We start from the raw sequence: 25,043 nt of genomic DNA on the forward strand, positions 1-25,043 counted from the left end.
AAGCAGAGGACATCTTTAATGCTGAAAATCACTTCATTCTTTCTGGTGGCTGAATAGAACCATATATGGAGGTACCACAGTTTATCCAACTAAAGTCCTCATGCTGAACATGTAGATGATTGCAATTTTTTTTTTCACTGCTACAAACTAGAACTTCCTTGTCCATCTATCTTTCCATTCCTGCTTCGATATTTCTGTAGGATCAATTCTTAGAAGTGGATTTGTGGATCAAAAAGTATCTGTGTTGGGACTTCCCTGGCAGTCCAGTCGTTAAGACTCCTCGTTTCCAATGCAGGGGGTGCAGGTTCGATCCCTGGTCAGGGAACTAAGATCCCATATGCCACACGGTGTGGCCAAGAAAAAAAAAAAAAAGGTATGTGTGTTGACACTTTTCATAGCTACCGCTATCGAACCCAGCAACCTTCTGTGGATATGCCTGTCTCCTCCACACCTGGCCTTTAGACTTTTTACCCCTGATGTCCACACTAAACCAGCAAGGAGCGGGGGGACTATAATCCATGTTGTATTCCTTATCCAGCAGGTCCTGTGTGGGGCACATTCTCTACCAGCTCTGGGTATGGCTGCGTGGCCGACACTGAGATCTTAGGTCGAAGGCTTTATACTGTCTTCCTTTCTCAGTGGTCATGTTACCCAGACTATGTTCCTTGAACCAGAGGAAAAAGACTGAACACTTTCCAAGAGGCTGTGTGTGCTTGACTGACTGGTGTTTAGACCACCTACTCACCTTCTACAATCAGGGGGGTGGTACTGGAGTTACAGGACCATCAGACTTTTCAAACAGGATCATGAGGGTGGAGAGTGATGGGAGGACTTCTGATTTGGAGAGGGTGATCAGGAAAGGACATTCCCAAGGGAGGTACCTTTGAGCAGAGGCTTGAATGAGGTGAGGGAGTGAGTCCTGCAGATATCTGGGGGGAGACAGCTCCAGGCCAAGGGCAAGTGCAAAGGCCCTGAGGCAAGAGCAGGTTTGGTATGTTCCAGGAATGGCAAGGAGACTGGAGGGGCTGAAGCCTAGTGAATGAAGGAGGAAGTGGTAGGAGGTGAGCTCAGAAAGACCAATTCATGAAGGACCTTGTGAGATTTTAGATCATATTCTAATGGGAAGTCATTCAAGCAGGAGAACACTGGATGTGATTTACTGTCAAAAGGATACCTAGTCACTATGCGGATAATACATTTAGAGGGGCAAGCATGGAAGCAATTAGGCTACTGCAGTGGTCCAGGCAAGATATGATGGTGGCATGTATCAGAGCAGAGTTACCCAACCCCAGAACTATTGACATTTTAGGCCAAATAATTCTCCGTTGTGGAGGCCTGTCCTTCGCCTTATAGGATGTTTAGCAGCATCTACACAGCTGAGACAACCAAAAACATGTCTAGAAGTTGCCACATGCCCCCTAGGGGGCGAAATCATTCTGGTTGAGACTTGTATTCATATTGTATTAGAGTGACTTGGAGAAGGTAAGAACAGGTTGAGCTCCAGATATATTTTGAAGGTAGGGCTGGAAAGATTTGCTGATGGAATGGATGCTGATGGTACAATGCAAGAAAAAGAAGAATCAAGGATGACTTCAATGAATAAATAAAATGTGGCCCATCCATACAATGGAATGATTCAGCTTTAAAAGGATGGAAATTCTGGACTTCCCTGGTGGTCCAGTGGCTAAGAATCCGTGCTTCCACTGCAGGGGACACAGGTTCGATCCCTGGTCAGGGAACTAAGATCCCGCATGCCTCATGGTGCGGCCAAAAAAAAAAAAAGCATGAAAAAGGAAGGCAGTTCTGGCACAGGCTACAACATGGATGAACCTTGAGGACATTATGCTGAGTGAAATAATCCAGTCACAAAAAGACAAATACTGTATGATTCCACTTATACGAGGTACCTAGAGTAGTCACATTCACAGGCCCTAAAAAAGTAAAATGGTGGGTACCAGGGGCTGGGGGAGGGGGAATGGGGAGTTATAATTTAATGGGGACAGAGTGTTACTTTGGGGAGATAAAAAGTTCTGGAGATCTGTTTCACAATAACGTTAATATAATTAACACTGCTGAACAGTAGACTTAAGAACTAGTTAAGATGGTCAATTTTCTGTTAAATGTATTTTGCCACTTAAAAATAAAATAAGATAACTCTTAAAAATATTTATTTATGTATTTGGCTGTGCCAGGTCTTAGTTGCGGCATGTGGGATCTCTAGTTGTGGCATGTGGGATCTAGTTCCCTGACCAGGGATCAAAACCGGGCCCCCTGAATTGGGAACACGCTACTGGACCACCAGGGAAGTCACAATAAAATAATTTTAAATATTGCATAAAAAAAAGAATGCAGTTTTTGTCCAAGAGGGTCTGCTGGATTCTCAGAATGTGGCAGCTGCTGCCAGAAGTTTCCTCTGGGCCATTGGTTTCCCAATACAAGGCACATCCCTTGGGAGGCTTCTGCCTTGGCAGCCCTTAGGCCTTAGGCTGCTTCTGAAAGAAAGTGCTGGACAAACATAATGGTCCCCAGTGCTGGTCATACCAAACTCTCCCTCAACACCGGTGCTTCCCCAAACATGCTCCCTGCCGTTGTCTACAAGAAGATCAAAGAATGAAGTTTCAGTGACTCTAGGGGGAAATATTGGGCACTTCTCTTCTATGCTCTAATTTCACTTTTGCATGTTCTGTGGGAACCGCATTGTGTCGTAGCGCAAATGTATCTCACAATGAGACTTTCATTTCCCAGCAATGGGTTGCAATGGATTCCCACTTCAGCCGTCTTGCCTAGATAAACACACCAAAAGCAACCTAAATGTCCATCAGCAGAGGAATGGATAAAGAAGATATGGTACATATATAATGGAATATTACTCAGCCATAAAAAGAATGAAATAATGCCATTTGCAGCAACATGGATGGACCTAGAGATTGGCATACTGAGTGAAGTAAACCAGACTGAGAGAGACAAATATCATATGATATTACTTATATGTGGAATCTAAACAAAGGGTACAAATGAACCTATTTACAAAACAGAAGTAGAGTCACAGATGTAGAAAACAAATTTACGGTTACCAGGGGGTAAGAGGGGGAAGGAATAAACTGGGAGATTGGGATTGGGAGAGTGGGATATATACATTACCATATATAAAATAGATAACTAATAAGGGCCTACTGTATAGTACAGGGAACTCTACTCAATACTCTGTAATGGCCTATATGGGAAAATTCTGTAATGGCCTATATGTATAACTGATTCACTTTGTTGTACACCTGAAATGAATACAACATTGTAAACCAACTATACTCCAAAAAAAACTTTTAAAAAAGAAAAGAAAGAAGAAAGAAAAAAACCCCAAAACGAAACACACACACCAAGAAAGAATAGTGATGTGGGCACTAGCCAGATTTAGTGTAACAGATTTCCTGTGAATAGGAGGGAGTATTAGAAATGCATTAGGGGAATTCCCTGACAGTCCAGTGGTTAAGACTCTGCTTTCACTGCAGAGGGCCTGGGTTCAATCTCTGGTCAAGAAACTAAGATCCGATCCCACAAGCTGCACAGCACAGCCAAAAAAAAAGTGCATTAGGATATCTTTTCATAACTAACCTAAACGGAGTCATCAAAACTTTTGGGTGTCACCATCCTCCTAGGGGGCTGAAGAGCAGAAAATGTACTCCACTCGGGAAAGACATTCCAGAATGTGGGGACCCAGTGGGATTACACTCACACACCGCACACCAGATTTTCCTACTATCCAGACAAGCCCGGCTGCTTCCAAAGGATCTTTGAGAAGATAAAACAGTGAATCAACCCCTGGGCACCTGCAGTTTCTCACACCAGGGAAAACCACTTGTCAGAATCCATTTTCATACCCCAAGCTGATGATTTCAAGAAATACTAAAAATTTTTTGCTTTTATTTTGCAATGTTAGTCTGTTTTGCTTTTGTAAGTCAGCTAAGACTTTTTAAAAAATGTTTTATTTTGAAATACTAATTATAGATTCACAGGAAGTTGCAAAGAAATGTATAAGGAGGTCCCGTGTACCCTTAGCTCAGTGTCCCCTGATGATTACATCTTACATAACTGTAGTACAATATCAAAGCCATGAATGTGACATTTATATGATGTGTGTGTATAGTTCTGTCATGTTATCATATGTGTAGACGTCTGTTACCATCATGGCCATCAAGATACAGAACAATTCTGTCATCACAAAGATCTCTCTTGAGCTATTCCTTCACACCCACTCCTCTCCCCTACACAATCCCTAAACTCTGGGCATCACTAATTTGTTTTCCACCTCTATAACTTTGTCATTTCAAGGATATTATATAAATGGAATCATAGCGTGTGTGACCTTTGGAGATCAGCTTTTTTTTTCACACAGTAAAATGCCCTTGAAATTCACTGAAGTTCTTGCACGTATCAATAGTTTGTTCCTTTTTATTGCTGAGAAGTTTCCATGGAGTGACTGTACTATGGTTTGTTTAACACTTTACCTAATGTAGGACATTCTGATTGTCTCCAATTTCAGGCTATTACAAATAAGCCTGCTGTGAACATTCTTGTGTAGGTTTTTGTGCAGACATAGGTTTTCATTTCTCTGGAATAAATGCCCAGGAATATAATTGCTGGGTTGTATGGTAAGTGTATGTTTAGGGGTTCTTTGTGTGTTAGTTTGTTGTCTTTTTTTTTTTTTTTTTTTTGCCGCACCACACGGCTTGCAGGATCTTAGCTCCCAGAGCAGGGATTGAACCCGCGCCCTCAGCGGTGGAAGTGTGGAGTCCTAACCCCTGAACCTCCAGGGAATTCCCTGTTTAGTTTTGTTTGTTTGTCTGTTTGTTTGGGCTGCATTGGGTCTTCATTGCTGCACGTGGGCTTTCTCTAGTTGCGACCAGTGGGGGCCACTCTTCGTTGTGGTCTGCGGGCTCTAGGCGTGTGGGCTTCAGTAGTTGGGGCGCGAGGGCTCAGTAGTCGTGGCACACGGGCTTAGTGGTTTCATGGCACGTAGCATCTTCCTGGACCAGGGCTCAAACCTGTGTCCCCTGCCTTGGCAGGTGGATTCTTAACCATTGTGCCACCAGGGAAGTCCACCTGTTTAGGTTTTTTTTGTTTGTTTGTTTTTGTTTTTTTGCGGTACGCGGACCTCTCACTGCTGTGGCCTCTCCCGTTGCAGAGCACAGGCTCTGGATGCGCAGGCTCAGCGGCCATGGCTCACGGGCCCAGCGGCTCCGCGGCATGTGGGATCTTCCCGGACCGGGGCACGAACTCGCGTCCCCTGCATCGGCAGGCGGACTCTCAACCACTGTGCCACCGGGGAAGCCCCCCAGGGAAGCCCCCCACCTGCTTAGTTTTTAAAGAAACTGTTAAACTATTTTCCAGAGTGGCTGGATCATTTTATATTCCCACCAGCAATGTATGAGGGATCCAGTTTCTCCACATCCTTGTTAGCATTTGGTACTGTCACTATTTTTATTTTAGCCATTCTGATAGTTGTGTGGCGATAGCTTACCCTGGGCTTAATTTTCATCTTTCTAATGACTAGTGATGTTGAACATTTTCTCACGTGCTCATTGCCATTCATATATCCTCTCCGGTGAAATGTCTCTTCGTGGCTTGCCCATTGTCCAGTTGGAGTGTTTGGTTTTTTTAATGTTGAGTTTTGAGAGTTCTTTATATATTCTAGATAGGAATATATCAATATCTGTTCATATAGGTGATATATCCATACAGTGGAATATTACTGAGCTATAAAAAGGAATAAAGTACAGATACATGTTACAATATGGATGAACTCTGAAAACTATTCCAAGTGAAAGGAGCAAAAGGCCACATATTGTAGGATTCCACTTACAGGAAATGTCCAGAATGGGAAAATCCATAGAGACAGAAAGTAGATTAGTGGTTACCAAGGGCTGGAGGGAGGGGGAAAAGGCATTGACTGCTAATGGGTACAGGTTTCGTTGGGGATAGTGAATATGTTCTGGAATTACGTAATGGTGATGGATGTATAACTCTGTGAATATACTCAAAACCAACAAATTGTATACCCAGAGCTTATTCAACGTCTCCTAGAGAGGTAGAATGGATGGAGAAAAAGGCTAGGACTGAGCCTAGGGCTCCGGTCCACTTGCCAGTCATACTTTGCAATGGGCAAGTCACTGGATCTGGCCACTGAGACTTGAGTGGTTTTCTCTTCTGGGTTTTCTGGTAAAGACTTCTTAGCTTTTAAAATAGGACACAAGGTGGGGGTGTTTCCTCTTTTCTGGCTCTGAACATTGTCATATGCATGAGCTGCTCAGAATTGAGGCCACCATGTTGAGTCATGAGGGAAACCAGCCAAAAGAAGGAGCCAACTTGCTGAAGATAGCAGAGTAGACCTGGGTCCCTGATGATGTCACTCCACTGAATTAACCAATCCTGAAATGGCCTTACCTCCGGACTTCTTTTTTTTTTTTTTTTAAATATTTATTTATTTGGTTGCACTGGGTCTCAGTTGTGGCACGCAGGATCTTCACTGCGGTGTGCAGGATCTTTTAGTTGTGGCATGCGAACTCTTAGTTGTGACATGTGGGATATAGTTCCCTGACCAGGGATCGAACCCGGGCCTGCTGCATTGGGAAAGCGGAGTCCTAGCCACTGGACCACCAGGGAAGTCCCTGGACTCCTTATTAAGTGAGATAAAAACTCCTCTTTATGAGTGACTGAGATTTGCATTTTCCATTACTTGCAGCCAAAAACACTGTAACTGATAGAGTATCAAACACTTTTGAGGGAACTCTACTCAATATTTTGTAATAACCTATATGGGAAAAGAATCTGAAATAATATATATATATATTCATATATATATCTGAATCACTTTTCTGTACACCTGAAACTAACACAACATTGTAAATCAACTATACTTCAATTTAAAAAAAACCCAACATTTCCTTCTTTTTATTTATTTATTTATTTTTTATTTTTGGCTGCGTTGGGTCTTCGTTGCTGCGCGCGGGATTTCTCTAGTTGCGGCGAGTGGGGGCTACTCTTTGTTGTGGTGTGCAGGCTTCTCATTGCGGTGGCTTCTCTTGTTGCAGAGCACGGGCTCTAGGCGCACAGGCTTCAGTAGTTGCGACATGTGCGCCCAGTAGCTGTGGCACATGGGCTCAGTAGTTGTGGTTCACGGGCTCTAGAGTGCAGGCTCAGTAGTTGTGGCACCTGGGCTTAGTTGCTCCGCGGCATGTGGGATCTTCCCGGACCAGGGCTCGAACCCGTGTCCCCTGCATTGGCAGGCGGATATTAACCACTGCACCACCAGGGAAGTCCAACCCAACATATCTGAGATATCAAGTAACACAAGGACTATGGCAGAAACTGTCATTGTTGCCTGGTACTTTCTGTCCCTTCTTACATAATAATAGAATTCTTAGCTGGGCTATGGCTGTGAGAAGATGTTCCAGCCATAAGAGAGAAGAAGGGATGTGGTTGTGCCCCTTAAGGGAAGGAACATGCCTTCCGTGTGTCTTTTCTTTCTCTTTTCATTGGCTGTTATGGACTGAATGTGTCCCTCCAAAATTCATGTTAGAGCCCTAACCCCCAATGTGAATATATATGAATATATGGCCTTTAGGAGTTAAGATTAAATGAGGTCATAAGAGTGGGGCCCTGATCTGACAGGATTAGTGTCCTTATAAGAAGAGATACCAGAGAGCTCTCTGAGATCCATGTGAGGACACAGTGATAAGGCAGCTCTCTGCAAGCCAGAAAGAGGACTCTCACTAGGAACTAAACCTTGCCAGAACCTTGATCTTGGACTTTCCAGCCTCCAGAACTGTGAGAAAATAAATTTCTATTGTTTGAGCCACACAGTCTGTGGTATTTTTTTACGGCAACCAAGCTGACTGATACATTGACTGAAATAAAATCATGATGGCGGAGGCTGGAGAAGCCATCTTGGACCATGAGAAGGAAGCCCTGTTGAGGGCGGCAGAGGAAGAAGAAAGAAGGAATCTGGATCCTTCACAATCATGAGCTCTAGATCTCCTGCCAGCACTTATTGGTGAGAGATAAAAATAAATTTGGATATTGTTTAAGCCTCTGTTATTTTCTGGTAGGTTATACTACTGTTCAGCATATGTTTACTCTCTCCTCCTCCCCACTTTTGGGAGAGGCATACTTCCCCTGCCTCATTGATAGATAACAGGCTTGGCCATATGACTTGCTGTAGACAATGTAACACGCATGAGCAGATGGGATGTGTGTCGTGACCCAGCACAAGCTTTAAATGTGCTTGCTTGGTCTTTGGGGTTTCTGCCTTCATCTCCAGGAGGAGCATGCCCCAGGTAACCACTGCTCCTTTAGCTTGGGTCCTGAAATGAGGCACACACAGTGCCGACCTGAACCCAACCCACAGCCTGAAATAGAGCCTTCAGAGGCAACGTGCAGAACCATGGGAGAAAAGTAAATGTTTGTTGTAAGCCATTGCAATTGGGGGGGTTGTTTGTTATGCACTCTATCCCAGCAAAAACTGATGAATACAGTTTCAGAGCTCATATTATAACTAAAACAAGGAATGAAAAAATTGTCCCTTGAATCTCATGATGTGCAGGTCACCACTGACCTGAGGAAGGGTTGCCTCAGTGACGTGCTAAGGACCAAAAGCAGATTGGAGCCATTTGAGTAGTGAGTGAGAGGAAAGGAAATAAAGGTGGGTGAGCAGACAGCTCTTTGGGGAAGTTTGGCTGTGATAGGGAGGAGAGGGGTAGGGCAGCAGCCAGAGTGCGGCATGGAGGCCAGTGGCAGCCATGCAGATGGTCTGCTCAGATCTCCCTCCGAGAAAGGAGCTGATGAGTCGTGAGGAATGTAGTCAGCTGACAGCCTCCATTTGTAGCAGCTTTGGGATCTACTGCAGCCTTTGAGCCAAGGGCACACTATTCCCGGGCATCCCCAGCCAGTGACAAAGCATGGTAGGGAGGGACTTCCCTGATGGCCCAGCGGGTGTGGGTTCGATCCCTGGTCAGGAAACTAAGATCCCACATGCCGTGCAGCGCGGCCAAAAAAAAAAAAAGCATGGTAGGAATACTAGGGCTGGGCCATTTCTACCCTGAAGACCCAACCGACATAGGTTGAAAAGGTTTTCTGTTGTTTGCTTTAAATGACAGAAACCAGTTTGCTTAGAAGCCCCATGGGAAGAATCCAGGTGGGAAAGAGCAACTGAACACGGGAGAGAGAAGACCCACAGATGGAGAGAGGGAGGTCCCCGAGAAGGCAGAGGGAGATGGGGTCTGGACTGCAGGGGAGCAGTTCCTCAGGCCCGGGGAGGAGAGGAGGGCTGAGTGCGGACACGTGAGGGGGTGTAGGTTTGGGAGCTAGGTGATGGCGGACCTCGTATCAGAGAATTTTCTTTTTCTGAGTAGGAAGCAAGATCAGGCTGCAGAGTCAGGGAACTAAGTCCTTCGAGGTTGTACAGGCTGTGTCTCCATTTTCCTCTCTTGGCCTCAGTTTTCCCATCTGCACGATAAGCAGCTTGGGCTAGACCCCTGATCCCCAAACTTGTTTGAGCCTCAGTAGATTTTCAAAAATACACTTTTGGGGGGAATCCCATCCCTCAACTGCTGGATCGGAATCTCTGGGGCAAAAGTGGTAGGGGCAGGAATCTGTTTATATTTTTAAGTGCACCCAGGGATGATGTGAATTTGGGAACCACCCTGTGGAGGCTCTTAGGACCCCTTCAGCTCTGAGAGTTTGTGGTTCCAGCCAGAAGGTGCAGAATTCCAGCACAGCATTTGACTGAAGCTATAAACTACAGAGTAAACCACACACCGCTACCTGTCACCTATAACTACAAAAGCGCCTAAGTCCCAAAGGTACCGGAACTTAAAAAGAACCACAATAAGGCAAAAAAATCAGCAGCAAAATCAGAGGTCCTGCCTACATGGGAAGCCTACCTCATGTACTCTGGCTCCTGTAACCAGGTTTCCAAACCCCCAGGTGGGATGGGTTTGGACATGGTCAAGGGGGAGTCCCAGGCAACGGAACTAAGGGTTGAATCAGGGCTGTCGCAGGAGAGACAGGGATGCTTTTGGCTGCCCTGCCAAGGGGTGGAGGCCTATCCAGGCCTTTCTGAAACCTGAACCCTGGGGTGGGGGAAGGGGGAGGAGGGGCTGCCTGGCCCTGAGAGTCCACGCCTGCCCCCCAACCCCAGAGCTTCTCCTCTGCCCGGTGCCCCTTCTGGGGGCTGCTCCAGACACTGCAGGCCACCTTCACTCTCCCTTTGCCTCCCTCTGCCCCTAAGGTCGGGTGGGGACAGGCTGGGACCACCAGCCAGCTCCATGGACGGGGGACTTTGCCTCTGCTCACCTCCCAGCTTTGGAAAGAAAAGAAGAAAGGTCTGTGTTGATCTGCATCTGGGGGATCCTTCCCAGTCCTAAACTTCTGGAGGCAGAAAAAGTGATTTGACCTCGGACTGACTATAGAAGAAGGAACAGAAAGAGCCTAGAATCTTCCCCCAGGTATGAATTCTTCCCTTTTGCTGGCGTGTGTGAGTGTGAGTGTGTGTGACTCGTTTTCCACGGGACAGATGTGGAGTTGTCCTTAATGATCTCTGGGGCCCCTTCTGACTGCTTCAGTGCTGTGATTCTGCAGCCTTAACCTTCATTCAGTCTCCTTAGTACCCATCCTGTGCCAGGTGCTACCGTTGGGTAAGCCCTGGTCCCTGCTCTCGAGGGTCCCCAGTCTAAACGGGGAAACAGTAATCATAATAACAGCTACCACACTTATGGTGGGCCAGGCTCTGGGCTAAACTTTTTACAAACTTTAGCTCATGTACCCTAGCAAGAACTGTAAGAGGTAAGTGTATTACTAACCCCATTTTACAGATGAGGACAGCGAAGCGTGGCAAGATGAGCTCACACAGCTAGTAAGTAGATGGTGGAGCGGATTCTTGTAACCACTGTGTGTGCTGCCTGCCCTGAACAGTGAAGAAACAGTTCAGGGCAACAGGTGCACTGCTACAGGATAGGGAGGGAGCCACAATCCACGAGGGCAGGGAATGGTTAAGCCTCATTTTGACCAAGGTTCCCAGGGTGTAAGGCGGGAGCAGTTTTGGGGACCAAGCTAGGAGCTAGAGATAAGGCAGTTTCCACAAGGCCCACTGAGAGCTCTAGGGTCAGCCAGGACTTGAGATCAGTGGCGGTCAGGATCAGGGGTCCTCCTCCCTCACTCCTGGGCCACGGTGGCAGGGGATAGAGAGGGGGTACTTCAGAATTCCCAGCCAGGTTCCCTGGGAGCTGTGTGTCCCCATACTCACAGAGCAGGGGCTTCCCTGACCTGGGGGGCCAGTGTTCCAACAGCCTGAGAGATGGGTGGCCCCAAGGCCTGGGAGGCAGGGGAAGGCCCAGATCACAGTGGATTCCCCTCAGCAAAGATGGGACCATGGTTCCCCCCTCCTCACAGCTCTCGACTCCCATCTCCCAGCTGTCCCCAAGAACACAAAAGCTGATTATTCCACTGGGGGCTGTACTGGGCCCCATGAATGGAGTATTGAAAACCCTGTGTCCACATCCAGATAGGTTTTCATCCTCTTCCCAAGCAGACTGTTTGTATGCCAGGATGGAAGCAAAGCCAGGGAAAGATGGGGGGGTGGGCGGGTGCGTTCCGGCTGAGAGGGGCACCCATGTCCCCCGGGAACCTGGCTCTCAGTATGTCCCAAACAGAACCATCTTCTAAACCAGCCGCCAACCGTCCAATCATAGTCCACACACTGGGATGCTGGTTACATGGTGCGAATGTTTACTGAGCTCTGCACTTACGATTTATGCACTTTTTGGTTTGTAAACCTCAATCCAAAATTAAAAAAAAATCCCAAATGGCATTTACTCTCCCAGCCCTATACGATTCTTGCATATTTGTGACTCGTGGGAACTGTATTTCCTTGATGTTTTTTCTTTTTTTAATTTTTATTTATTTTAGCTGTGTGGGGTCTTAGTTGCGGCACGCGGGATCTTCGTTGTGGCATGCATGCGGGATCTAGTTCCCTGACCAAGGATCAGACCCGGGTCCCCTGCATCGGGAGCGCAGGGTCTTACCCACTGGACCACCAGGAAAGTCCCTGATGTTTTTTCTTTAAATTAACTTTTTTTTTTTCTGATTTCAATTAACTTTAGGGAATTCCCTGGTGGTCCAGTGGTTAGGACTCAGCCCTTTCACTGCCATGGGCCTGGGTTCAATCCGTGGTCGGGGAACTAAGATCCCGTAAGCTGCGGTGCAGCCAAAAAAATAAAATTAAATAAATTAAATTAACTTTAAAGGGAAACTTTATGTTGTTCCAGATAAATGAAAAGCCAGAATCCTTTGCCATAAATAGAAGGCAGTGTAAAAGAAAAAATAAATGAAAATGAAACAGTAAATGTCATCTATCTCCCCCCAAAATGATGTGGGTTGCCCCCAGTGGCACAAACACCCTGCTTTGGGATGTGCTGCCCTGGAGGAAAAACTCTGAGCCTTTGGCACAGCCAGGCAGACCTGTCTCGGTTTGGGATCAGACAACCCTCCCACCCCTTGCTTTCATACACGCTCTGCTCCAGCCAGACCTAACTCCTCACGAGGAGTTTCCATCTGTGTTTCTGTCCTCATCCTCCAGCTGCCGCCTCCACTCAGAATACGAAACCCAAGTGGAAATGTCACGCCCCCACCCCTCACCGAAGCTCTACCTGGGCCCTTCCAGCTGGAAGAAGTGAAGGGGAACCTTTAATTCCAGAAGTTCCAGCTGTGACTTCTCCACCACCCCTTAATGGGACCCTTGGAAAGGCCATCCACTGGCTGGATGCGTAAGGACACGGAGATGCAAGTTGGTCCCCAGCCTGATGAGAAGAGCAGGGGATGGAGGCTGGGAGACAGGAACGCTGCTCCTTCCCCCCTCACCCCTGTCCTGTCCTTCCTCCTCCTCTTGCCACTGGGTGAGTGCCCCCCTCCCCTCATTTCCCCTTTCTGGCTCTGAGTTTTCCCAGTTGTAAAATTACGGTGGGAGGTGGCCTGTAATTGAGGTGGTTTTCAACATTCCCTCCAGCTCTGACATTTGCCCAGGTTTGATGAAAGCTAAGGTCTGAGCTGGGGGAGTGGAAGGCTCAGTGCTAAAGGTGAGGGCTCAATGTACACAGAGTATGGGCAGTTAGGATATTGGAAACAGGCAAGGAGGGAAAGGGCATGGGCTCATCAATGGCTGTTGGAAAGCCAACTGGTGGAACAGATGCAATCAAACAGCCTAGGGACTATCCTAACTTAGGAAAGAAGAAACTGACTCTTAGTTGCTTCATCTGTAAAATGGGTACACTAGTACATGCCTCAGAGGTTGTAAGGATTCTTTCTCTGAGCTAAGGTATGTGGCTGTGTCTGAGAATTCTGTGCACAAATGAGGGGCTATTATGGGTATTCAATTTCCCATGCTAGGCCAGTTTCCCTCTCAGTCCACGTGCTCAGAATTGTATGGTGAAGGAGAGTGTGGCTGTCCGGGTTAGAATTCCAGCTCTACCTTTTATTTGCGGAATGGCCTTGAGCAAGTTACCTAATTTCACTAAACCTGAAGTTTCCCCTTCTGCAAAATCCAAGCTGCCTCATAAGTTGTCCTAATGAGTATGTGAGTCAGGCCACATAAAGCAATGAGCACAGTACCCAACATACACATATGTGAGAGCCGAACCAGAAGGACTTATACAGGTAAACCTTTGGGGGGAAGTCAGAATGAATCCCAAAGGTAATTTACACACTTAAGGCAGAGCTACTGAGCACCTGGGGAGTAACAGGCTCTGGGCAGGGGGCTCTGGGGGAGACCGAGATGAGACAGACGTGGCCACATCACCGGGCAGAAGGCCTGGAAAAGGGTATGTATACGGTGCCCAGGTATTCAGAGGAAAAGGAGAGCACTTCTAGCTGAGAGCTCCAGGAAGGCTTCCCATAGGAGGTGGCTCGATCTGCAGGGCTGTAATGAGCTGGGCTAGCAGAGGAGACTGCAGGGTTAAAGACCTGGAGACAAGACTGATGGGAGATTAAGAAGTAAGGAGAAGCGGATCAGAAGATCCTAGAAGACTTTGTAGAGAAAACTTAGGTTCTGGGACTCCTGCAGGAAAAGGGGAGTCTTTGAGGAATTCAGCAGTGGAGTGGGATAAGCTGAGCTGATATGTGTCTCAGGCAGATCTCTCTGGCGTGGCCCATGGACCGATGGGCGAGGGATGAAGCAAGGAAAACAACTGGGGCAGTCAGGGGCTTTGGAAAAGCAGGGGTAGTGAAGAGGAGGGGGATGATGGTGGGGACCATGGGCGGAGGAGAGGGGGCTCTGTTCCCAGGGCCAGGCAGCCAAGGGAGGGGGCTGAGGGGGCCAATGCTCTTCCTCACTCTGTTCCAGCCAGCGCCCTACAGCCCACCTCACTGCCCTTTCCAGGTAGGTGCCCCTGCCCCACCCCCCCGCCCTCCCCCCTGCTCCCGAGGTACTCAGATGCTCAGACAGAAGACCCAGGGAATAATGACTAACCAGCCCTCCATTATTCTAGAGGCCCCCAAAGGGATTGCTCTAGTCTCCCCATTGTACAGAAAGGGAGAAATAAGTCCCAGGAGGGCCTGATCCCAAGGACCCCACAGCTTCAGGGCAAGGCGGAGGCACCCTCTAGTTTGGGCCCACTGATTCCCCCCGTGCCAGCTTAACCCACTCCACAGAGCTGAGGCTGGTGGGGGGCCCGAGCCGCTGCCGGGGACGCCTGGAGGTCCTGCATGGCGGCTCCTGGGGCAGCGTCTGCGACGACGACTGGGACGTGGTGGACGCCAATGTGGTGTGTCGTCAGCTGGGCTGTGGCCTGGCTCTGCCCGTGCCGCGGCCCCTCGCCTTCGGCCAGGGCCGTGGCCCCATCCTGCTGGACAACGTGGAGTGCCGTGGGCAGGAAGCCGCGCTGAGCGAGTGTGGCAGCCGAGGCTGGGGCGTCCACAACTGCTTTCACTACGAGGACGTGGCTGTCCTGTGTGACGGTGAGCAGGACAGTCTGTGACCCGGAAGGGCAGACAGGCTGGCAGGCAGCAGGGCTTCCCAGCGGTAAGAATGTTCCAAAGAAGAAGACCGAGCCAGCAGCTGCAGTGCACGGCGTTGGGGAAGCGCCCCAGCCTGGCTGTCAGAGCCTGGGCCCCAGCAGTGCTCTGGCTCATTGTGTGACCTCTGCTGAAAACCAGCATTACTGCTTCCATGGAGGGCCTCGATTATCCCAGCAGAGCCCTCTTCCCATTTTTAAAACCAGACAATTGGGGTCAACACTGGCGGTGAGGCCCGCTTGGTGTAGAGCTGCAACAAATCTCTGAGAGGCTTTGACCTTGAGAGCAGTAGTTCAGGTTTTCAAGAAAATCAGCTGGAGGGCTCATTAAAACACAGATGGTGGCCCCATGCCAGAGTTTCTGATCCTGCGTCTGGGGTGGAGCCTGAGAATTTGCATTTCAGGACTCAGGTGGCCCTTTCTCCTCTCACACCCCAGATTTCCTAGTTTTGACCCTTGTGTGGCCAGAGGCCCTGAGGGCAGGTACCTTAGGGGTCCATGCCCTGCCCCTCACATACCTGTGTTTGTGAGGATGGAGAACAGAAAACTCCATATTCTCCTCCCTTCCACCCTGCTTCTTTCCCAGAATTCTTGCCCACGCAGCCCCCAACAAGGAAAGTGTTAACCAGTAGGGCACCCCCTACAACTCCCCAGAATGGAAAAGGTAAGTAAAGGCAATGTGGGGGACCACCTGGGTCTTAGGAGAGGGATCCAGGGAGGAATATCCCAAACCCTACCCTAGGCAGTGGGAAGTGAGGGATTACTGATGGGTGAGTTTGGTCATTCCTTCATCCCGCCCTGCCCCTGCACCCCCTCAGGCCACTCACCATCTGGACAGGGAAAGAAGATTCATTCTAGTGGGATGATAAAAATAGTCAGCACAAGGTTGGAGAAAATAAGAGAGGTGGGGGCTGAAGCTTAATCTAATGGGAGAGTCCGATATTCACAGAAATGCTGATAATGATGTAGAACAACAAAATGAAAAGTTCCCTTAAAGAAAGACAGATAAAAAGGCAAGAAAATCCGGAGGAGGAAGAAGATCCCATTCATCAGAAATCAGGGAGGGTTTCCTGGAGGAAGAGTTGTTGTTGCTGTACCTGGAAAGATGAGAAGGCTTTCATTGCAGTTGTGTTATAAATGAGGAATCAGCACATCCTAGATGGTTAGCAGAGCATGGATGGACAAGGGCAGGGAGGGTTGCTTTTAGGCAGGAAATGACACAGTCATAGGGTTCTGTCCTCAGATCCCACAAAGCACCCCCAATCTAGACTCTGAGGAAGCAGTGCCTTGGGGGTAAGTGGGTGAGCAGCTCCTCCTAGGTTTTAAGCCCTGGGACACCATGCACTGTGGGTATGCGGAGGGCCTGGGGCAATAAGGAAGAACTTTGGGTTGGGATGGGCAGCAAAGCCATGTGGGAGATGCTCCTTGTCCCCCCACCCCCATTACCAGGTGAGGGCAGCGTGCGCCTGGTGGGGGGCGCGGGCCCGTGTCAGGGCCGAGTGGAGATCCTGCACGGTGGCCTGTGGGGCACCGTGTGTGACGATGACTGGGGGCTGCCGGACGCCACCGTGGTCTGCCGCCAGCTAGGCTGCGGGGCGGCCCTGGCAGCCACCACCAACGCCTTCTTCGGCTACGGCACGGGGCACATCCTGCTGGACAACGTGCACTGTGAAGGAGGCGAGCCCCGTCTGGCAGCCTGCCTGAGCCTAGGCTGGGGGGTGCACAACTGCGGCCACCACGAGGACGCCGGCGCGCTCTGCGCAGGTGCGGATTTCGGGGGCGGGGCCGGTGGGCGGGGCGGGCCGAGTCCTGAAGCAGGAGGAGGTGGAGTGGGGCCTGGGAGGGGACCGGGATATTGACTGTCTTGGTGTTAACCTGAGCTCTTTCAAGAAGGCCCCCGAATTAGTTTTAATTTCTCAGTACTGCTCTAGAAGTGCCTCCGAACGTCCTAGTAGACTCCACAGGTATATAATACTGCAGTATTACCTCACCAATACTCCAGAATTGTCTAACAGTACTCCAAAAATGCCTTCGGAATTTTCCACCACTTTCTAAGTACTCTTTATGGAATACTTCAGAGTAAAGTAATAGTCCTCTAGGATCGCTCCAGAGATACTCCAGAATTCTCTCATTGACACCCAGGTATGTCCCCAGAATTCCCTAGCCATCTGTAATCCTGATTCTCACCTGGTCCCTCTCCCATACTGAGAGGTTTTCTGAAGTAGGAATAATAGGGCTGTTAATGGCATTTCACAAATGGACTCCATTCTACCAGATATAAAGTGCTTGCCCATGCCTCACAGCTAACCAGGGGGCATCATCCCCAATTTACAGATGGGAAAGCTGAGGCCCAATGAGGCAGAGTGAGCCCTGGCAAAGCCTCAGCTAACCTTGCTGCATGATCTTGGGTATGCCCCTTGCCCTTTCTAGTCTTATTATTTTATCTGTAAATGGGGATAGTGAGTTTTGTTCTGCAAGCCCCTCAGGACTGTGCATGGCCCTCCCTGTTGGGCAAGGCCTTCTTTATCTCCCCATCTTGGACACACATTGGGCTTCTGGGAGCACTGGAGAGAAATGAAAGCACATCTGTGAATGCCTGTATAAACCGTGAAGTGTACACCTAGGCAGCACAAATAAATTACAAGAACTGGCAAAGTGGGGCAGACTTCCTTGGACCCCAGTTGGGACTAAGCCCCCAGCTCTGAAAGTAAAATCTGTTGTCTTCTCCAGGGAGACCCTCCCATCCTCTCCGAGAGCCCAAGGCTGACCAGGAACCAGAACCTTGGCCTCTGACCCTACTCCCTTCTCTGACTCCTACTCTAGTCCTGGGGCACCTGGCTCTCACAGCACTGCCACCGTCGGGCACAAGAGCGGACTGGGCCTGGCACACAGAGCCAGAGGGTAAGGAGCCCAGCCCACCAGGCTGGAATGGTAGGGGTAATGGTAGGTGGGCAGGGCTGGGAATTGGGAAGACTCTTCTGGACTCAGGGGGAGGGGGCCCGGGCTATTAGGCCAGGGCTTTTGGCCAGACGGTAAAGAGGTGGGTGAGAGAACAGATGAGCAGGTGGAGCAAGGGTGAAATCCAGAGCTCTGAACAGTTCAGCAGGGTGGGAGGAGGCACTTCCTCAAAGCTCTGAAATAAAACTTGGGTTGGGGCTGAGGTTGGAAATTGAGAGGCCTTGTGAGAAGTGAGATATAACTTGAATGAAGGGTCGAAGTATATTTGCAATTAGGGCTGGACCTATCATTGGGATCGAAATTAGGATAATGCCTGGAAGTAGGATTTGGTTTATTCCCTTCAAGCTTCCTGAGGACCCCACCACAGCATACAACTGGTGACTCTAGGATTGAGGCTGAGTGGGGTGCAGGTGTGGTAAGAGTTGGGGCATCTCAGTAGACGCGCCCTGTGCCCTGCTGCAGGCCAGAAGCCCTCTTTGTCCCCTTCAAATGCTCTAGATACCCTGTCTCTGCAGCTACAGGAGTTGGTGCCCTGCCTTCCAGGGAGCCGGCACTGTTCACCACAGCGGCCTGGGCGGCGGGGAAGAAAAGTAAGTGGCAGGGCCGGGGTTCCGTTGTGGGTGGAAGAGGGTGGGGCCGGGGCTCTGCCCGGGAGCCGATGGCCCCAGCCCAGCCCCTCTGGCCGCGGGCGTGTGCGCCCCGCAGGCGGGCGGCTGCGGCTGGTGGGCGGCCCGAGCCCGTGCCGCGGCCGCGTGGAGGTGCTATACGCCGGGGGCTGGGGCACCGTGTGCGACGATGACTGGGACTTCGCGGACGCGCGCGTGGCCTGCCGCGAGGCGGGCTGCGGGCCGGCGCTGGGTGCCACGGGCCTCGGCCACTTCGGCTACGGCCGCGGCCCCGTGCTGCTGGACAACGTGGGTTGCGCCGGCACGGAGGCCCGCCTGAGCGACTGCTTCCACCTGGGCTGGGGCCAGCATAACTGCGGCCACCACGAGGATGCGGGCGCGCTCTGCTCAGGTAAGGCCTTTGCAGGACCACGTAAGCACGGCGGCACGGGCGGAGCCGAGCACCATCTGAGGAATGGGGGGGCGGGGGGTCGGGGGGCGGCGGGGTGCCGAGCGCAGGCGCTTACTGCGACACGGGCGGGGCCTGCTGTGAGATGGGCGGGACCGGCGCAGGCGCGTACAGAGGCGCGGGAGGGGCGGGGTCTGTTGGGAAATGGGCGGGGCCGAGCGTCAGAGCTCGCCGAGGCACTACCGCGTGAGCGCCGCGGGAGAGGATTCACGCTCCGCAGACAGAGGCGGAGCCCACCATCGGCTCGCTCTGCGGCTGCGCGGCATGAGCGGGGCCGCGAAGGGAGCGCCCTCTGCTGCAGTGAGGGGCGGGGCCCGAGGTGAGAGGCCGAAGTCCAGTGGTAAAGTGTGGCAGAACCTGTGACAGACAGGCGTGGTCGGGGAGGTTTTGTTCTGCTGCGTCAAGGACCCGAAAAACTGTAGTTAGCAGGGAGAGTTGATCAGCTTTCGGGGAGCAAGCGTTTGACCCTTGGTGGGAGTCAATGGAAAAGGGGTGTTTGCAGAGTCTGACACATTTAAAAATGCGTCTCTTTATTGATTGCTTTGGGAATCGGTATTTTCGCCCTTGTTTGGTGTCCTGGTAGCCTTGGCCACAAAGGGTTCTGCTTTGGGCCCCAGGGTGAAAGAAGCACAACCCACGTTTCTGTACCAAGGAGCGGGGACCTATGAAGTCCTTTCTGACCCTAAATCAGTCCTCCCTTGGAGGGTAAGAGGTGACCTGGCCTCAAGGGACTTGTTCCCCAATGTGACAGCCACCTGTTTCTTTATCCTTGCGGAACCAGGCCCAGACGAGCTAGTCCAGCAGGACGGTGCTGAGACCACCCAGGTGCCCACTCCTCGGCCCAGGGACGGTAGGTGTCCACCGTCCCCAAGAGTGAAGTGGAGGCATCAGGATACGAAGGACCAGATTTGGAAGGAGGTCACAGCCCGGGGTTACACAGCAGTCCTGGAGCCTTTGTCCTTCTGCGAGAGTCTCAGGCCTCATTAATAGAGGCATGATGTCCAGAAAGAGGGAGGTGGGTTTTAAGCTAGAGTCATCTAGAGATTTCTAGAGTTGGGACCAAAATAAAGGGATGGGCTCCTGTCCTCAGGAGAGCAATGAAAGAATTCAGACTTTAGTCTGGGGAGTCCAGGGAGGAGGGGAGACGATGATGATAGAGAGGAGCCCTGGGTCTGAGGTATTGGGATTGTGAACAGAGAACTAAGGAGAGAGCAGACATGAAGCTCCCAGCATGCAAAGAGCGCCCCACAAAGTCTTGTGCACATTCTTCTATCTTGAGATGCAGTCTGGACCGATGCCCATCTTATTTTAATCTCATTTGTCTGCCTTCGTCCAGTGGTTCCCAGGGCACTGCTGTGTCCCAAACCACCACCCTTTGCCTCCTCTAACTACCCCTTACCTGGCCTAGCTTGGGAGTGGCCTGGCCTGGGCCAGCCCCTTTCAGCCCCAGACCTTGTCTCCCCACAGGGCACTTACGTCTGGCCAATGGAGCCCACCGATGCGAGGGCCGTGTAGAGCTCTTCCTAGGGCAGCAGTGGGGCACTGTGTGCGATGATGCTTGGGACATGCGGGCAGCCGGCGTCCTGTGTCACCAGCTGGGCTGTGGCCAGGCCCTGGCAGCCCCTGGTGAGGCCCACTTTGGCCCAGGCCGAGGCCCTGTCCTCCTGGACAATGTCAAGTGCCGTGGGGACGAGAGTGCCCTGCTGCTCTGCTCTCACATCCGCTGGGATGCCCACAACTGTGACCACAGTGAGGATGCCAGTGTCCTGTGCCAGCCATCGTGACCCAGCCCACTCTGCAGACCACTTCTGGGAGCCTACTGTGGCCTGCCCCTCTTCCTTCAGGAAGTCCTCCTCCTGTGACAACTGCAGTTCACTCTGCCCTTCCCTCCCCTTGCCTGGGAGAGAGCCTGCCCAGATGGTATAGTCCTGCCTGAGGGAGCCTGGCTCCATCCCATCAACTTAGTGTGTGACCTCACCTGTCATCACCTACTGTGGGCCCATTTCAATGAAAACTCCTACTTTCTGCTCAGCTAAAACAGAAACTGGTGGGAAGGGAAGCACTCCTAACTTTCCTCTTTGGTGGGACTCCGGTTACAATACCCTTAACCCAGCCTTCCTTAACCCTGGTCCAGGAGGTTCAGGTGCTCTCTGTAAATGGGGTATCTCCTTTCCCTCCACCCATCTGGGGATCCTCAAGAAGAGGGGAAGGCAAGAGAGGCCTACAGCTCTTACCTTAGACTGGCCTGGGGCTGCAGAAGGACCTGGGTCGTTGCCCTGGCCTGCTCTGTGAGGGCCTGGACTCAGATGGTGCTTGGCTGGACAAGGGGACTGGAGGGGCCAAAGCAGGGACAGTGGCCCCTCCCTGCAGCTGGAACCAGCAACTCGATTTATGCTGCTCCCACCACAGAGCCTCCACTTTGCAGAAGCAAAGAACCCTGGGGGCCTGTAGCCACCCGTTCATAGGTGCCAAGTCAATAAAGCATTGTCCCCCCTGTGTTTTAACCGAGGTCAATGTTTGGGCATAAGTGCATTGTTTGTGGCAGCAGAGAAGACTCTGGTTAGGACTCTCTGGAGGAAACCTGCCTGGGGTGGAGGGCAGTTCAAGAGCATCATCAGAGAGCTTTCGGCGGGCCCATCACATCCTGGAAATGCTGACTCACAGTGTCAGGCCAGGAAGGCCCCTAAAGGGTCCCCTAGCCCATCCCCATTTTCCTTTTACATACACAGAATCCTAAAGGAAGGGGTCTGCTCAAAGGCACATAGCAAGAGTCACTAGAAGAGAAAAAAATTGAGAGGAGGCAGAAAGGATGATGGAGGAGAGTAAAGCAGCATTGGGGCTTCCCCAGGGGCTGCTCTTGAGGTACCTCACCTGGCGCCCCAGGGCCAGAGGGAAGTGAGGGATCCTGCCAGAGCCTCTCTCAGCCCCCCGGTGCCTGACTTGCCAGTAGCAACTGTCTGACGTCAAACCCCCGCCCTCCACATAGCCTGCAGGCTCTGTATGAGTTTCCTATCCCTGCCGTAACAAATTACTATAAATTTAGTGGCTTAAAACAACAAATTTATTATCTTACGGTTCACAAGGTCACGAGTCTGAAATGCGTTTCCCTGGGCTCAATTCGAGGTGTTGGCAGGGCAGTATTCTTTCTAGAGGATCCAGTGGGGAATCCTTTTCCTTACCTTGTCCAGCTTCTCGAGGCTGCCTGCGTTCCCTGCCTGCTCACAACCTCCTTCCAGCCAGCATTGCATCACTCTGACCCCAGCGTCCATCATCTCATCTCTTTTTCTGATTCTTCTGCCTCCCTCTTCCATCCTCGAAGGCCCTTTGTTATTATATTAGGCCCACCTGGATAATCCAGGATAATCTCCCCATCTCAAGGTCCTTAATTTAACCGTGTCTGCAAAATCTTCTCAGCTACGTAAAGGAGCATTTTCACCAGCTCCAGGGATTAGGACTTGACCTCTTGCGGGGGGGGGGGGGGGGGGGGCAGGGGCGGGAATTATTCTGCCTCCCACAGGCTCCAAACCCAAGCCCTGGCTGCCAGCCAAAGAGTGAGGCAGACACTTAAGCTCCAAACTCCATCAGCCCTTGGCAGTATTGGTTTTGCCTCCATTTGTCAGGGAGCTCTGTGACCCACTGTGTCATTGGAGGGATGAGGGCTGGAGGAGTGAAAGGAATGAAAATGCTCAAGAATTCAGGGAGTCGGGGCAGAGGGACAGGGATGCTGTAGCTGCCCTCAGCCCCTAGACCTCAGTGCAGCACACTCAGATTCTGCTTAGCCTGTGGTCATTGCCACTCCAGCCACATCCACACTCGAGTGTGCCTCTCTATTGTCTTGAGATGTGTCACGGCTTCCCACCCCTGGACTCCCCTTCCTCATCTAAACAAAGTGCTTTCATCAATGCTCAACTAAAGGGAAGTATTAGCATCCCTTTTTACAGACAGGGACAACTGAGGCTCAGAGCGGGGAAATGACTCGTACAAGTTCGCAGAGGAGACCCAGGACCAGAAGTTAAGATTCTTGATGCCCATTACTGGGCACCAACATGTCCAGTTCTTCCCCTTCCTGGCATATGGTAGATTCGTACTTCCCTGTCCTCTTGAAGCGAGGCATGGCATGTTGACACGCTTTGGCTGATGAAATGTGAGTGGAAGTATCCCCCTCAGGCAGAAGCCTTCCAGGACCCAAGCGCTGTCTGCCAAGTTCCTTTCCTTCAAGGTGACCAGTGACATTCCAGGTGGTGGAGGCTCCATCAGTCTGGGTCCCCCCTGGAGAAAAGCTTCCATTGACTCAAGATGGGCAGGTAGAGTGAGTGAGAAATCTGCGTTTGGGGATGGTTTATCATAGCAGCGTAACCTAGCCCATCCTGAGTGAGACACTGAGGCTCCTAAGTTTTTCTCTGTCCTGTGGGGCCGACCTGAAACCTGTTTTCCAGACAGTTATCAAAGCTGTTCTGCTGTCTGTTTTCTGTGGCTCTGTGTACACTTTGGTGTTCTGTGGGCCAGAGCGTACTGGGTTTGGGAACACGCAGATAAATAAGGGTTTTTGCCCTTGAGAAACTCACAGAATAATCCAAATGCTGACTTGAGCGCCCTGTGCTCTCCTGAAACTCAGCCTGTGAGACTTAGAACTTCATCACCTACACCTAAACCTGGGTTTCCCTGTTTAGGAAGTAACACTACCAAGCACTAGCTTAAGCTGGAAATCTGGGTGTTATCCCCAACAGTCCCCACCCTTGAAAAACGAATTAGTCATTAAAGTCTACTGATTCTACCTCCCAAACACTGCTGGAATATGTTCGTTTCTCTTACCATTTCTTCTCTTACATTTCTTTCATGGCCTCTTCACTGCCTCACTGTCTCCAATCCATTCCCCATACCGCAAGAGCAGTGAATTGTCTAATGTTGACAAATCTGATTGTGCCACTCCGCTGCTTAAACCCCTTCCATGGCTCCCCAGTGTTTTCCTCAGCAACTTAGCTCAGTCTACAAGGTCCTGCGACAGCCTGGTTCCACTTGTGTTCGACATCATCCCTTACCACTTGCTGCCAGGCTCTTGCCAGGCTGAACTACTTTCAGTTCTAGTGTCTGGGCTTTCTTCCCACCGGGCCTCTGCACATGCTGTTCTCTCTGCCTGGAATACACGTCACCCTCTCCCCTCCTTCCCTTTGGTCAACTCTTATTTAGCCTCATGTCTCAGCTTTCATTTTCTCCAGAGGCCTTCACGGATACCCCCTCCCCCACCCACGGTCTGGACTAGGAGCCCCCATCACACCCTGTACCTCCCCAGTGACAGCACTCACCCCTACATCACAGCAGACTGCTGACTTAGCTGTGTCTTCCACCAGCCCAGGGGAGCTGGGAGGGCTGGGGCTGGGTCTGTTGTGCTTGACTTTCCACGTAGGACCTTATACATGGCAGGTGCTCAAATAATATTTGTCCAGTGAACGGAGGACATGAACAAGTATTTCTGGAGCACCTGTGTGCTAGTCTGAGCACCGTGCTGGACTCTGGGGCTGCAGAACAGGAAGAGACCTAGACCAGTTACTGTTTGCATGGCCCAGAGATTACCTTCAAAAGAAGACCCATGATAAGCCATTGAACAAGTCAAAAGCCCAGAGAGTTTGAGCTAGTGATTAGTGCTACAAAGAACATGAAGCAGGGTGTTATGGGGAGGGTCAGGTGGTCAGGGAAGGCCGCTGAGGTGGTGAGCCTTGAGCTGGGCCCGAGGAGTGAGGGGGAACCAGCCATGAGCCTTTTGCTGATCATGAAAATGTTTGGGGTGGACCATTCCAGGTCCTTCACTGGGGATTTAGCCTGGCCTGCAGAAGGACCAGCAAGAAGGGCATTGTGATTGGAGCAAAGAGAAACATGGTAATAGATGAGTCAGGAAAGCTGGTAGGCGCCAGACCACTCAGGATTTTCTAGGCCACCGGGAGGAGTTTTATTCGAAGA

At 50.8% G+C, this 25,043-nt stretch overlaps 1 protein-coding gene across 1 annotated transcript; it reads left to right on the top strand.

The window, feature by feature from the left end:
- Positions 1-12,778: 12,778 nt before the first annotated feature.
- On the top strand, positions 12,779-20,872 carry SSC4D (scavenger receptor cysteine rich family member with 4 domains; the record flags this gene model as incomplete). Its single annotated transcript, XM_082671262.1, has 10 exons — positions 12,779-12,944; positions 14,387-14,422; positions 14,695-15,000; positions 15,643-15,720; positions 16,506-16,820; positions 17,880-17,957; positions 18,530-18,604; positions 18,720-19,031; positions 19,870-19,938; positions 20,556-20,872. 10 exons carry the CDS (start codon positions 12,779-12,781, stop codon positions 20,870-20,872), a joined length of 1,752 nt encoding a protein of 583 aa, XP_082527388.1.
- Positions 20,873-25,043: the final 4,171 nt, after the last annotated feature.

Source organism: Grampus griseus, assembly GCF_964374135.1.
Source record: "Grampus griseus genome assembly, chromosome: 14".
Classification (NCBI taxonomy): Eukaryota; Metazoa; Chordata; class Mammalia; order Artiodactyla; family Delphinidae; genus Grampus; species Grampus griseus.